The 13,894-nt window shown below is 37.3% G+C and overlaps 2 protein-coding genes across 2 annotated transcripts in view; one reads left to right on the plus strand and one right to left on the minus strand.

Moving 5' to 3' along the window:
* rtf1 (RTF1 homolog, Paf1/RNA polymerase II complex component) overlaps positions 1 to 9,730 on the minus strand; it is a 17,918-nt gene extending 8,188 nt beyond the window's left edge. Inside the window, exons 1-4 of the mRNA XM_067421153.1 lie at positions 9,582 to 9,730; positions 7,638 to 7,748; positions 2,793 to 2,943; positions 2,509 to 2,713 (exon numbers count right to left, since the gene is read on the minus strand). Coding sequence (XP_067277254.1) covers positions 2,509 to 2,713; positions 2,793 to 2,943; positions 7,638 to 7,748; positions 9,582 to 9,665 — 551 coding nt within the window. The 5' untranslated portion in view covers positions 9,666 to 9,730. The remainder of the gene's footprint in view (positions 1 to 2,508; positions 2,714 to 2,792; positions 2,944 to 7,637; positions 7,749 to 9,581) is intronic.
* Positions 9,731 to 9,746: 16 nt separating this feature from the next.
* On the plus strand, positions 9,747 to 13,669 carry ndufaf1 (NADH:ubiquinone oxidoreductase complex assembly factor 1). Its single transcript, XM_067421161.1, has 5 exons — positions 9,747 to 9,950; positions 10,463 to 11,001; positions 11,680 to 11,865; positions 13,231 to 13,305; positions 13,460 to 13,669. Exons 2-5 carry the CDS (start codon positions 10,483 to 10,485, stop codon positions 13,598 to 13,600), a joined length of 921 nt encoding a protein of 306 aa, XP_067277262.1. The 5' UTR covers positions 9,747 to 9,950; positions 10,463 to 10,482; the 3' UTR covers positions 13,601 to 13,669.
* Positions 13,670 to 13,894: the final 225 nt, after the last annotated feature.

Consider the following 13,894-nt stretch of genomic DNA (forward strand, 5'->3'; position numbering starts at 1 on the left):
GATTAAAACCCGACCATTTTTAATATGTGGGCGTTCTGACGAGAATGAGCCTGTAATGAGCGAAGCGGACCGGTGTGACTCTAATATGTTAAAACTAACATTAATGAAATAAGCTGATAACATCACATGAATTACGTTATTGAAAAAAAAATGCATATAGAAAGTAGGGATGCACCGAATATTCGGCAACCGAAATTATTCGGCCGAAAATAGCCAAAAAAAGCACTTTCGGCATTCGGCCGAATAAGTAAAAAGGCCGAATAATTTTGGCCGAACAATGACGCGATCAAAAAGTAACCACGTAGAGTCAGAGCCGCGTGCTTTATGCAGCAAACATGTCAGCAGTGTGGAAGCACTGTTTAGTGCTGCATCTCATGTCATCGATGAGAAGAGGAACCGACTTTCATGTGAGAAAGCAGAGAAGCTACTTTTCATAAAGAAGAACCTGCCACTTTTCCTGAAGAAGTAGGCTAAGTAGGCTTATGTCTAGGACAGTTATTTATTTGTTGTGGGTTCATCCACATTTTTTGCACTATTTAATGCACATTTGTTGTTGTAGACATACAGGAGTTACATTCTTTCAGCAGTCAGTTATAGGCCTAACATAGGCTATTCAAGAAGGGGGGCTTCTAAGATGGCCAAATAAAAATATATTTTTTATTTTACTAATTATTTATTTTAAGTTATGTTGTGCTTAGTTTGTATAATATCTGCTGGAATGTTTAAAAAAAATTCAGTGTTAAATAAATATTTTGAAATTGTATTTTTGTTATTTGATTTATTTCTCTGAAAAGCAACACAAAATAGTAAAAAGCAAATTTTTACTATTTAATTATTGTAATGGTAAAAAAAAATTGCCAAATAAATGGAAAAAATGCGAAACACCGCGTTCGGTATTCGGCCTTCGGTCTTCGGCCAAGCATTTCATTATTATTCGGTTTCGGCTTCGGCCAAGAATTTCATTTCGGTGCATCCCTAATAGAAAGCTTAAAATGTCCACATTTAAATGAAACGATTCGAAACTAAAATATTGAATTAAGCAAAGTGCAGTGTTCACGCGAGTAGCTCATGTTTCTGTCCAGAATAGGCTATTGTGCTCCAACACTGCATGAGCTGTGAGTTTAACACGCATTTTTACATCACTTTAATATATTTTTCTTTCAATTTTTTATATTATAATTTTATTCTAACACCTTTATTTTATAGTATTTAAAATACAGGCCTATGGTTAGCTTTTATATACATTTTCAACCGTTTAAGGATGAGCTATTCCCCCCCCCCCCCCCATGATTTCTGTCTCATTTTATTTTTAGCATAAGTAGGCTATTTTAAATGTTTTCCAGGTTTCCATGTTTGATTAATGTTTGTATTATTAATAGGCTATTATATTTATAATTTAGCCTAATAGCCAATAATATTTTTAGAGCGGTTTAAAACATTTAGCCAATCCAACGTGCTTCTCTTTGCGCGTGTATAATGAAAACACAACCAACGTCTTATCCATAATTCAATATAGGCTACTGTAGCTATGCATCAAAAACACTAAAAAGGTGAGTGTATGGTAACTGCTATTTATAATGTACTTTGGCAACGTAATGTCCTGTGAGTTTATCAGTTGTCATTTTTATACTGTAGATTATCGTCTGATAACACTGACTGTTATCAATAGAGATATTTGCGAGATATCGTCGATATATGATAATATCGTCATATCGCCCAGCCCTACAGTGCGCACCCATTTTCGGCCGTACTGTCATTCATTCACAGCTGCACAGTAATTTACGGTGTGGCGTGTTTTCAGTTCATGCCCATTGAAGCTTAACTTTAATAGGAATTAATTGAAAACACTTGCTTTGTTCCGCACAGCTCCATTATGAATGCCCGAGCAACCAAGCGTATTTTACTTTCATATTTTACTTTTTACCAAAACAGATAAAAGCAATTTAAACAGTAACAATGGTGTTGTTTTTTCCATATCAATTCTTGAACGATTCCTCATCCTTTTAAAATGTATGCAAAAAGGACTCAGAGTCTGTTTTCTTTACATGTTGACAACATAAACCAAGCTCTTCCAGGCCCTAGCTACAACTACAGTTTTTGACAGAGGGTCAAAGTAGACGTCGTTCACATGCAGCCAACAAAAATCATAGGATGCCATTTTGCAAACAGATGATGACTCGTTTCATCAAGTCCAGATTCCGAGTTTATGTCAGTTCAGATTCTTTCTTTTAGGAGAAAATAACTATTTATCATGCACTTTGATCTTTGAAACTTTGCATACCTTTTACAATCACAAACAGCTACATAACACGTTACATAAAAGGTGCTAACGGAAAAAGCATAAGAGGGGCACTTCAAAACACTGAAGTTCAAACTAAAATTGAAATAACTGAAAAAACAGAATAAAGATAACAAAATACAACATTGAGAATGTTGCTGTATTTTAATGCTCATTAAGACTAACTCAGACCGTGGCCACTCAGATCTGAGTTTTGAAACTCCCCTCACCTCCTCTTGAGGACTTCTCTCTTCTCAATACGGTTAAACAGCTCCTGCTCTCTCTCTTTTTCCGTCATCTGCTCCAAACGGGCCCTGTCCTCCTCATCCCCCATTAGATCATCTCCATAACCATCCCGGAAAACCTCATCCTCTGATGACGAGTCAGAATCTGAGCTGGAGGATGAGCTGTTACTGTCAGAGTCTGACACCTCACCTTATGAAACAAAGCAGGAATAAACAACTTTAGAAATGTACTTTTCCAGAAATCAGCATTTCAAAATCCAAAGCCTTACCCTCCTCTGGAGCCGAACTCTCTGCTGAGCTGCCTCCATTTGAGCTGCCGGATGAAGCCGCCTTGCCCTTTCTTTTCTTGACTGTGTTCTTCTTTTCGGGCCCCTTGCTAGGTTTCCCCTTCTTTTTGGTTTTAGTCCCTCCAACAGTCCACTAACAGATCAATAGAACACATTGATAAGGCGTTTTATTTACAAACAACTTTTTACATGGACACTGGGGATTTCTTTCAGACCCAGGATATTTAAAAATCCATTTCACATAGCACACAACATCACCCATTCAGACATAAAAGACACAACTGATTCAATGTATTTAGTATTGTAGCATGCTCTAAATATCTCTGTATATTTTTCCATTGAAATTATCAAGACCTAAAATGACAACTGCACCTCTTTGCTCTGTTAGTAAATGGACTATTTAAATAACCACTAAAACCTGCAGATTTCTGCAATTTTACTGCATAAGCTTGAAAAAAATGTGCTCTCTCATTACACCGGCTACTGATTTTCATTAAAAGTCTACATAAAATGGTAATCTATGAGAAAAATAAAAGTGAGATTGAGATTTATTGCTAGTAACAGCAGCTTACGGTAAATCAACCCCAAAACTAATATTTGTGGAATAGCATGTACTAATAAACCACTGAGATTTAGACCAGAACTGTATATTAAATGGAAAAGTAGCAACACATTTTTACTTCTGTATTGTAACATACATATGAGTGATTTTTAAAACAAGAAATAAAAATGGGTGACTTTGTTCACATCATCGGTTGATGTTTGGAGAAGGCAGATCTAAATGTGTGCTTGCAGTTGATTTTAAGAGAATAGGCCAGGTAGGCCAGGCTTAAGAGGACTAAATGACTGGAGAAGTCCAGCATACATCACCAGAGAAAGGTTTTTCACTGGAATATCGATTCATGACATTAATAAAATGAGTTTGACATATATAAACATGCATATGCCAATGATGATAAAAGTGTATTCTCACTGTATGATACTGATTTGGCAGACATCCTGAACCTTTATTTACAGTAAAGAATACAATAAAACCGTGATGATAATTTGCTTGGTTCCTGTGATGTGAAAATGTTATCTGCTAAAGAAGGCCTGTTGAGATGAGTAGGATCAACTGTATTCACACATCTCTGATCTTCAGTTTTCGAAATTATATTTCTTGACTAGTGTTTGGAGCGATATGCTCTATAGTCATATCGTCAGCCTGTGAGATTTCAGATACGTTATATCATTTGTGAGGGTGCAATAGTTTACTTTTCTGATTCATTTATTTAATTATTTAGTTTTATTGAGGGAAATGAGAATTCGCTGTATAACATTTTGCGAGCAAAGATGGATTTGGTGATAAAAAAACAAAAACAATGTCATGTTGCATAGAAATATTTCCCCCAAAAGACGAGCTTGTGGATATCACACAGGCAATTTGCAAACTTTGCAGAAGAGTTATGCCAGTAAAGAGTCTCAAACTACAGTCAAATATTCACTGAAAGTGAAAGCAAAAACTGGCTGAGGTTTGCCAGCTGAAAAACGTAAATAACATCTCAAAGGGCTGAGCTGAGTTGAACTTAAAGATGGAATGGAAGCATAAACATTTCTGGTTCCAAAAATAAAAAAAGTGAATATAGCTACATTGTCTAAACTTCAGTGCACGTGAGATATTGGCTCATTTATTTTCTGCGCCCTTACCTCAGACTGCTGAGGATAAGGTGTCTTTAAAATGTGTATGGCTGAATCCGAAATCGCCCCTATACCCTAAATAGGGCATTATTTGAGGGGACAGCCATTTGTAGTGGTGTCCGAAACCACAGTGGACATGTTTGAGTGTACTCACATGTTGCACCGCAATAACGAGTGTACAGCCGATGTACACACATCAGCTGTCCGACTTCACACACTCGTTTTCATTCACTCCTTCAAGTGAACTGTAATAGTGGACTAACAGTGGTTCAGTGGTTCATGTAGGTTGTCTGCAAACCGAAAGGTTGGTGGTTCGATCCCCGGTTCCACCTGACCAAGTGTCGAAGTGTCCATGAGCAAGACACCTAACCCCAGCTGCTCCCGACGAGCTGGATGGCGCCTTACATGGCTGACATCGCCGTCGGTGAATGAATGGGTGAATGCGAGGCGGAATGTAAAGCGCTTTGGATGGCCATAGGGTCTGTTAAAAGCGCTATATAAATGCAGTCCATTTACCATTTACTAACGTAGGGAATAGTGAATGAGGGTTAAGGGGTCCATTTCTGATTCAGCCTCCGCACGCCGCTTTCTGCTCTCAGTCTCTTCGCTGCAGGCGTCTAAACATATAGTGAGTATAGATAGTAACGTAGCCTAAATGGGGTCGCACACCGGACTGAAGCTCATAGGCGAGTCTCAGGATCTCACACCGGACACTCACATACGTGCGAGCGAGTTTTGAATCGACTTCTGACAGAAGAGCTGCACGATGTATTACATTTATATTATATTTCCCTCAAATCGTCCATGTACATACTGATTTCACCCTGTGCTACAAGAGATACACTCCTCTTGCAGTTCTTCTGTCAGAAGTCGATTCAAAACTGAGCTTGCGCGTATATAATGTGTGCGTCCGGTGTGAGATCCTGAGACGCGCCGCTGAGCTTCAGTCCGGTGTGCGACCCCTTTAACTGTCAACGCAACCGTGGCAACATAGGAAAAACGGTTCTACTGACCTGCCTGATATAAATGTGATTCTTTATTTATTTATTTTAAATCGCATTTGGCATTTATTTATTTCAGTGCGTCAAAAGGCTTCGCAGTCCGGATGGATGGATCTCTCGGTCCGGATCCGGACCAGAGTCTGCCAGTTGGCGACCCCTGCACTATATCATTTTCTATTGGCGCAACCCTATTCTAAATGGTTCAAACTAAAGTTTGCAGGGTTTTTCTTTTTCAAAATGTATCTTTGTCCTGTCAAAGATTTAGTTGATAATTTAATGTGATGAAACCTGATAGCTTGATGCTTTACAATGCTCCCAGAAGTTTGTGCAAGCACTCTGTGAAAAGCGTCAAAGGTTTCTATTTACAATGCTTTTTTTCAGCATTGAGCTTTGTAGCCAATCACAGACATAGCTGTTGAGAGTGTGAACACAATAGGCAATCAGGTGTGTTAAAGTTAGTCAGAATCCGCTTACCATTGCTCAAAGCGGCAGAGATTTTGTTCAATGCAAGTTTTGCAAACTCGTGAATCCTTTCATTATAACCAACACTGTATGTCAAATGACCTGTGCAGTAAGTATTGGAGTGTAAATGCAAAATAATACACCTGCCAGTTTTTATAAGTAATGTTCTACTTTGTTGATCATTTTATTATTAACTTTTTAGATATAAATGTACTTATGTATATCATTAATATATTCGATAAGTTCATATTACACACAGTGGCCCTCATTTATCAAAAGTGCGTACACCAAATATCCAGCGTATACCTTGCGTACACCCAAACCCACAGTGACTTTGAAATTTATCAATATGGACGTTGGCGTACGGCACGCTCAAATCCTACGTCAGCTCAGGAGGTGGTGTACGCACGTTTGAGTTAGTGGGGAAATGCGCAGAAAAAACAATTCCTAACACCACAAAACGCACTGACAAGATATGCTATATGACCCACTGTTAAAAACCACAACAATAACATTCAGTGCTTATTTTTGTGCAACATGAACGTCAATGTTTAATTTGTGTGACTTTACCAAAGCGTTTGATTTGTAGGCATATGTATTCCTCCAGTCGCGAGGCTGTGCGCTTTATCTGACGTTTCAGGCCCGCCTGACCCGGCAGCAGCGCACGGACTGGGACTAAAATAATTCAGACTGACAAAATAATAAAAATGACCTTCTTTTTTTAAATAATAATCATTAATCATTAAGAATAATAACAATAATCATTAAGAATAATAATCATAATAATAATAAGAAGAATCTTAAAAAATTTTCATGTAATTATTAATGTGAATGAATGGTAGCCTACTCCACATCACATCATCATCACTATTGTACACCCCAATACATGCCGTGATACGAAGTTAAATGCTAATTGTTTCAAAACGTGCTGTAAAATAATGCATTGTGATGGTAATTTATCATCCAAACAGCTATTTAAACTGCTGGAGTGCGCTTCTCAACCTCCACACTATTAATAGTACCCGTAATTTGGGTCCACATTTTGTTTTTGTAAGCGCCTTTAATCCCACTCTTTAAACTCCCAAATAAAACAATTTCGGGTTTTTTTCCACTTCCCTGGTGATGGTCTCGATGGGCATCTCAATCATCTCAATAGTTCAGTAGTCAGAGCACTGATCAGGGAGTCAGCCCATTGACTTATGTCCTAATCAGTGCCCTGACTAGTGGACTAGTGAGATGATTAAGCGCGCCCGATCTCCACGTCGGAGAAGTTTAGCTTCTTTGCCGTCTTCTGTTTGTCCATGGTGTAAAATGAGGGCGTGGGGGAGGCGGAGCCTTGAATATATAGGGGCGTGTTATTCTAATGACGATCGGTTTCAGCCGCGGCATTTATCAAGGGCAGGTATTGCGTACTTCTGGATTGCAGAGGTACGCACAGCTTCATAAATCAGGCGATGAGAGGAGTGTAAGCATAATCTTACGCCATTATTTAACCACTTTCTACGCAAGATTGATAAATGAGGGCCAGTGTGTTTATTTTGGACTATTTTGACTCGCAGTTCACATATCTAGGGTACCTTAAACTCTGTGTGGGGATGATCGTGTTTGCCTGACACCACCAAAGACACAGGAAAAACCCTGAGTGAATATACTGTAACCAACCTTTAGTAGCTGAAAAGCTCCATACCTCATCATCGCTGTCTGACGTCTCGGAGTCCGTGGAGGCGGCAGGTTTACTAACAGGCTCTTCCTGTTCATCAGAATCCACACGCTTTCTCTTGGCAAGAGACAGCAGCTCCTTCAAAAAGCAGAGGAAGAGTGACAGTTTCTCAACAACCAAGTGAAATTCCTTGTACTTGGAGAAAAAATAAGGTGGATCCCCTCTCTTTGTTGTCCATGACCACAAAATTCTACTTTATATTAGAAGTCTGCAGGGAAGGTGTGGCAGCGGAAAAATGCATTATGAAGAACAAAAGCAGTGTTTTTTTGTTTTTTTTAATGAACCCAAATAGTGATCTATGAGCTTGCCTGTCAGGGTGTTTGATTATATGCTAGTTTTATCTTGGAGTACTAGAACACATATAACAGAGGATTTGAGATAGTTATAACCCAACACTCTCAATGCTCTAACACACACTGTACAGCTAAACAGTGTCTAATCATCCCAATGCACAGATCGATGTCAAACTATACTGAACATGGGGGTTTCATTGCAAATATGGTCTGTGTTTTAGCAGAATCATGAAATGGTACTTGTTTAAACCACCAGTATTAAATAAAACTTCAGCATATCATATGTATGCAACTCAACAAAAAAAATCTGTATAGTAACAATGTCAGTAATCACACTGCTGTTAGTGTTTGTGTTGTGCTCTGTTTGGCTGCTAGCTGGCTAGCTCTGTAATTTGTCAACACCATCAGGAAATGAAAACAAGTGCACAGGTTGATATGCAGTGTAGTATAGAGTACCGCCTATAGGAGGCGTATCATGGTTCAAATTCATTTATTGGTCACTGAGCAAGGGTTTTCAGACTGGGGTCTGGGCTGAAATGAATTTTATTACAAATAAATTATCAAAAAACACAAATACTTATATGAATATAAATACAAATTAGAATAACAATTAGACTAAAATTACTAATTAAAAGAATTATATTAACAAAAATATCTAACAAAAAATGCACATTAAAAGAAACTAAATATTTTCCTCATAATATTTTAGACATGGTTTCAATATTTATTTTCACAGTATATATTGGGTCTTTATACAAGAATAACTATATAGATGGCTTTTAAATTTTAGGATTGACACATGTGGTTGATCATATTTAGGAGTCTGTGACACCTATAAGATTGAAAACTTCTACAAAAAAGAAAATTACATTTTCAAGTATTTATATTATCATATAATATCACAATTAAATTAAATAATGTTCATAAGCACTTTTTGTCTAAATTAATGTTTAAACATTTCAAAACACAAACTCTAAATAACTTTTAATATAAATATATATATATATATATATATATATATATATATATATATATATAAATATATATATATATATATATATATATATATATATATATATATATATAAAATTACCACTAGTAGTTAAGCACATCATAAATTACATATTTTGTGTTAAGCTCTTTTGGCACAACAGTAAACTTTATTACTTTAATGGGTCTTCATAGTCTTATTTTCATGTATCACGTGACTTTTTAACTGTCCAATCAAAAGCTGCTTTCAGAACGCGTTTGAGAAGAGTCTGCCCGCTCTAGTCTCTCGTCACATTTCTACAGCTACAACCGAAATAGAAGTTTAGCCGCGGCGCCGTGACGTCATAAAACAGAAAAGGTTCTAAACGCACGCGGCCACTTTTGTAAAGCCGAAATACCCGCGTGCTGCAGGCGACAACAAAAAGCACGTAAAATATTTAAAAAATCAAGGTGTAATTGTCTTAAAACCAACACGACGCCACCATATAGGCCCCTGCTAACCAGCTAGCTTTCCCACATCACTTAGCACGGGACTTCAACACACACATACAGTTCTGACACCTTAGCGCCTTAGAGATCGGTAAACAGCGAGGTTTTTGGATCACATTCACGTGAATGGTATTCCTACCTGATCCAAATTATCATCGCTTGCACTATCCTCCGAGTCAGAGTCAATCACGACCCGACCTTTCCGTTTCTTTACATTCACCATGGTTAGCTGCCTGGCTCCCCTGTGTGTGTGTTTAAACAGCAGCGCCGCACTCCTCCACACAAAGGCGCTAGAGCTGCACTACGCATGCGCACACGCCACTCCAATAAACCGACGACATACACCGGATCAGAAATGTGCTGTGTCTATTAAATATACATAATATGTATACACTAATTTAGCGAAATTATAATAATATTTGTTAATCACTAATTGTGATGTGTGCGGGAATCAACTGCGAGAGATATTTGTTCTCGGTAGGACCATAAGCACGCGTGCTTCTATCAGGTAAGGACAGATTATGTGACGTACTGCAATGGCACATATGAGTAGAAAAAACAACTGCTTATCGAACCATATTTTACATTTACTTTTTTATTTTTAAACATTATAAAAGTGGTCACCCTCTGTGTTTGTAATAAAGCTGTTGGCTCTAGACTTACATGTAACTGTAATGACCTCTAATGTCACGTATTTCAACTAGATTTATTTCCATTGATTATTACAGTCAAAAGTGATGGACTGCACATATTCAGGAGCGATTTACATTGGTCTTTAAAGATTTTACATCCCACTAATCCCCATATACATATACATTTATATGATCGTGCAAGAGACCCCCCCCCCCATCCTAAAATGTTAAAGGCAGCCGAGTATTTTTAATTGATAAAGAGGTCATTTAAGATCATTCAAATGGACATACCATAGCAATTTAATAAATTGTATGTATGACATGACAGGTAATATATATTTAAAAAAAATCAATATTGTGTTTCACTATATGTGTTTTTTTTTTTTAGCATTCTGCTGACCAGAACAAATGGATGTATCAAGGACAGCATTTAAAACTCTGTTTCGAGTTTATGGTGTCACTCACAGACAACGACTGTTATTTCCATCTACGCTTGGATGCTCAGCAATACTGAGCACCAGGAGCATCTATGAGCGGGATTACCGCAGACCAGGTCAGCCCCCAGACACCCGTTGGCCTTGGCAAAAGATACACTTCGATTTCTCTAAAGGTGTGGAGGGTATCAAGAAGCACATTGGGTTGTTGAAGGATGAGTTTGTCCAGCGCTGGACTGGACCAGAAGGAAGGCCATTACTAGAGCACATGCTTGAACAGACCCGTGTCCAGTGGGAGTTCCGTGGGCCGGAGAGTCTTGATCAGTGGGTCGTGTCATCTGATCAGGAGATTGGCGGCCACAGTGTGGCATACATCAAACTGGGAAAGAATAACACCACATGTTTTCTGTATGGAACTTTGTGCTCCACGCCTCCGCGAGATGGAGAGACTCGATACAGTGGATACTGCACGCTGCGTGCCAAACAACCATTGGTCAGTACAGTACTTTTATGTGATCCATAATCTGACTCTTTATTTATCATATTTCAGACACCTTATTCAGTTCCTCTTTTCTTGCTGTCTGCTTGGTTTGAATGAGTAGTTTACTTTAAAATGAAAATTACCCCATGAATTTACTCATCCTCAGGCCATCCTAGGTGTATATTACATTCTTCTTCCTGATGAACACAATTTAAGTTATATTAATAAATATCCTGATGCTTCCAAGATTTATAATGGCAGTCAATTGGGGTCCATTGAGTTTGAAGTTTAAAAATGTGCATCCGTCCCTCATAAAATTACTCCACATGGCTATGTGAAGTTAATAAAGACCTTCTGAAGCAAATCAATCGAGTTTTGTAAGAAAAATATCTATATTTAAAACTTTATAAAGTAAAATATCTAGCTCCCGCCGCCAGACTGCCTTCCGTATTCAGCTTGCCAAAAAAAAAGCATAACTGACACTGCGTATGATGTAATGTAAGCATTTTGAACTGCGAGAGGCGTTGAATACGGAAAGTGGTCTGGCAGCAGCTAGATATTTTACTTTATAACATATTAAATATGGATATTTTTCTTACACAAATCATTGCTTCGCTTCAGAATGCCTTTATAGGAGGAAAGGGTAAATAACATGTAGTTTGACCTTTAAAATATTCCTTTCTGTTGTAGGCCTCATTTGACAGAAAGAAGCACTATGACTGGTCAAGTTTCAATACATTACATATGCGTATCCGGGGAGATGGAAGACCTTGGATGGTAAACGTGTCCGTTGAGACCTTCTTTTCTCATCAAAGAGATGACATCTACAGTTACTTCCTCTACACTAGAGGGGGACCCTACTGGCAGGATGTTAAGGCATGTCCTAAGACACTCCATCTATAATTTATATGGAATCGCATTCAGATAAATCCATTTTACCATACCTTTTAAAAGTTTGGGGTCGGTAAGAAACCTTTATTCATTAGGAAACATTCATTTGATCAAAAGTGACCATAAAAACTTTAACGTTGAACTCTCATCAAAGGATCCTGAAAAAATGTATCACGGTTTCTACAAAAATATTTACTGTTTTCAACGTTGATATTAAGAAATTACCAAAGAAGCATATTAAAATTATTTCTGCAGAATCATGTGACTCTAAAGACTAGAGTAATGAAAAAAATATGATTTGCAACACAGGAATAAATAAAAAAAATTAAGTTAATTAAAACAAAATAAAAACTGATATTGTAATATTTCAAAATATTACTGTATTTTTGATAAAGTAAAGGCAGCCTTGGTGAAAATGTGACTTCTTTCAATAACATAAAAAAAAAAAATCTTACCAGACCCAAACATTTGAACAGTCCAGGGGCCGTATTCACAAAATATCTTAAAGGGTTATTTCACCCAAAAATGAAATGTATGTCATTAATGACTCACCCTAATGTAGTTCCACACCCGTAAGACCTCTTTTCACCTTCAGAACACAGTTTAAGATATTTTATATTAAGTCCGAGAGCGTATCCAAGTGTATACACACTATACTGTCCAGAAAGTGAATAAAAACAGCATTTATTCAGCATTGTCTTCTCTTCCTTGTTTGTGTTCAATCCTCAAATAGAGATTCAAACAGTTGTGAATCAGTGTATTAATTCATTTTTCAGATCACATGTCAAACTGCTGAAATCACGTGACACTGGCAAGCTGAATCATTGATTGATTCACTGATTCATAACCGTTTGAATCTTTGTTTGAGGTTTGAACACAAACAAGGAAGAGAAGACAATGCTGAATAAAATTGTAGTTTTTTATTTCTGGACCAAAATGTATTTTCGATGCTTCAAGAGATTCTAACTAACTAACTGGTGTCACATATGGACTACTTTGATGATGTTTTTATTCCCTTTCTGGACATCGACAGTATAGTGTGTATACACTTGCAAACGCTTTCAGACTAAATATAAAATATCTTAAACTGTGTTCCGAAGATCTTACGGGTGTGAATTGACATTAGGGTGAGTCATTAATGACATCAGTTTAGTTTTTGGGTGAACTAACCCTTTCTCTGTTTCTTTGTAAGAGTTCCTCTCAACAGCTTTGTGAATAGGTTTTAAGAAAAAACTCTCAACTAAGAACTTTTACAGCCATTTAGGAGAACTCTAGTGCCAAGATAAAATGTTTTGTGAATACAGCCCCAAATCTCTTGCTTGATAATGATAACATCACTCTATTTTACAGATCCCATTCTCCAAGTTTTTCCTTTCCAGTCGGGGAAGAATACAGGATAACCAGCACGTCCTCTGGTTAGATAAGGTCAGCATGTCTTTCTGATCTCCTCATGGTTTATCTAGTAATTGAAATGAACATATAATCGTTTATCTTTCCATTTCTTATGATGCTTTATTTATGAGAGAATTGTGGTGCAAATTCATTATCCCTGATTCAAAACTTGTTTGGGTGCTTTCAGGTGAAGAGTATTGGTTTTACATTGGGGGACAAAGCAGACGGCCCATTTCAGCTGGAGATTGACTTCATTGGTCTATGTAACGACCTTGCCCACACAGAGGAGTTTGCATATGAACTTTACAAGAGAAACCCTGAGGTCTAATTGAATTAAACTGGGTTCAGCAATCACAGATAACAAACGTACTGTTTTATTAATAAAAAAGAAATTGGACGTATTTTTTGAAGGCCAACATCTTTTACACATACACATATATACATACAAAAATAAACACATGAACAAAAAAGTACAAAATGATAATGTATGACTATTGCTCGTTCAAATAGACATTTTGTGTGACTATTTTTGTCCCAGTACAAATGTAATTATTCATACTAAAGACAATTCATCAGGGCATCTCTTTACATATACATCAAAAACAGTTTAAAGAGTATAAAA

Source organism: Pseudorasbora parva, chromosome 17, assembly GCF_024679245.1.
Source record: "Pseudorasbora parva isolate DD20220531a chromosome 17, ASM2467924v1, whole genome shotgun sequence".
In the NCBI taxonomy this organism is placed as follows: domain Eukaryota; kingdom Metazoa; phylum Chordata; class Actinopteri; order Cypriniformes; family Gobionidae; genus Pseudorasbora; species Pseudorasbora parva.

Coding starts and splice junctions, on each gene's coding strand:
- ndufaf1 (XM_067421161.1), top strand. CDS start 10,483: ATGGATGTATCAAGGACAGCATTTAAAACTCTGTTTCGAGTTTATGGT. Junction 11,866..13,230: donor CCTACTGGCAGGATGTTAAG/GCATGTCCTAAG, acceptor TCTATTTTACAG/ATCCCATTCTCCAAGTTTTT. Junction 13,306..13,459: donor ACGTCCTCTGGTTAGATAAG/GTCAGCATGTCT, acceptor GGGTGCTTTCAG/GTGAAGAGTATTGGTTTTAC.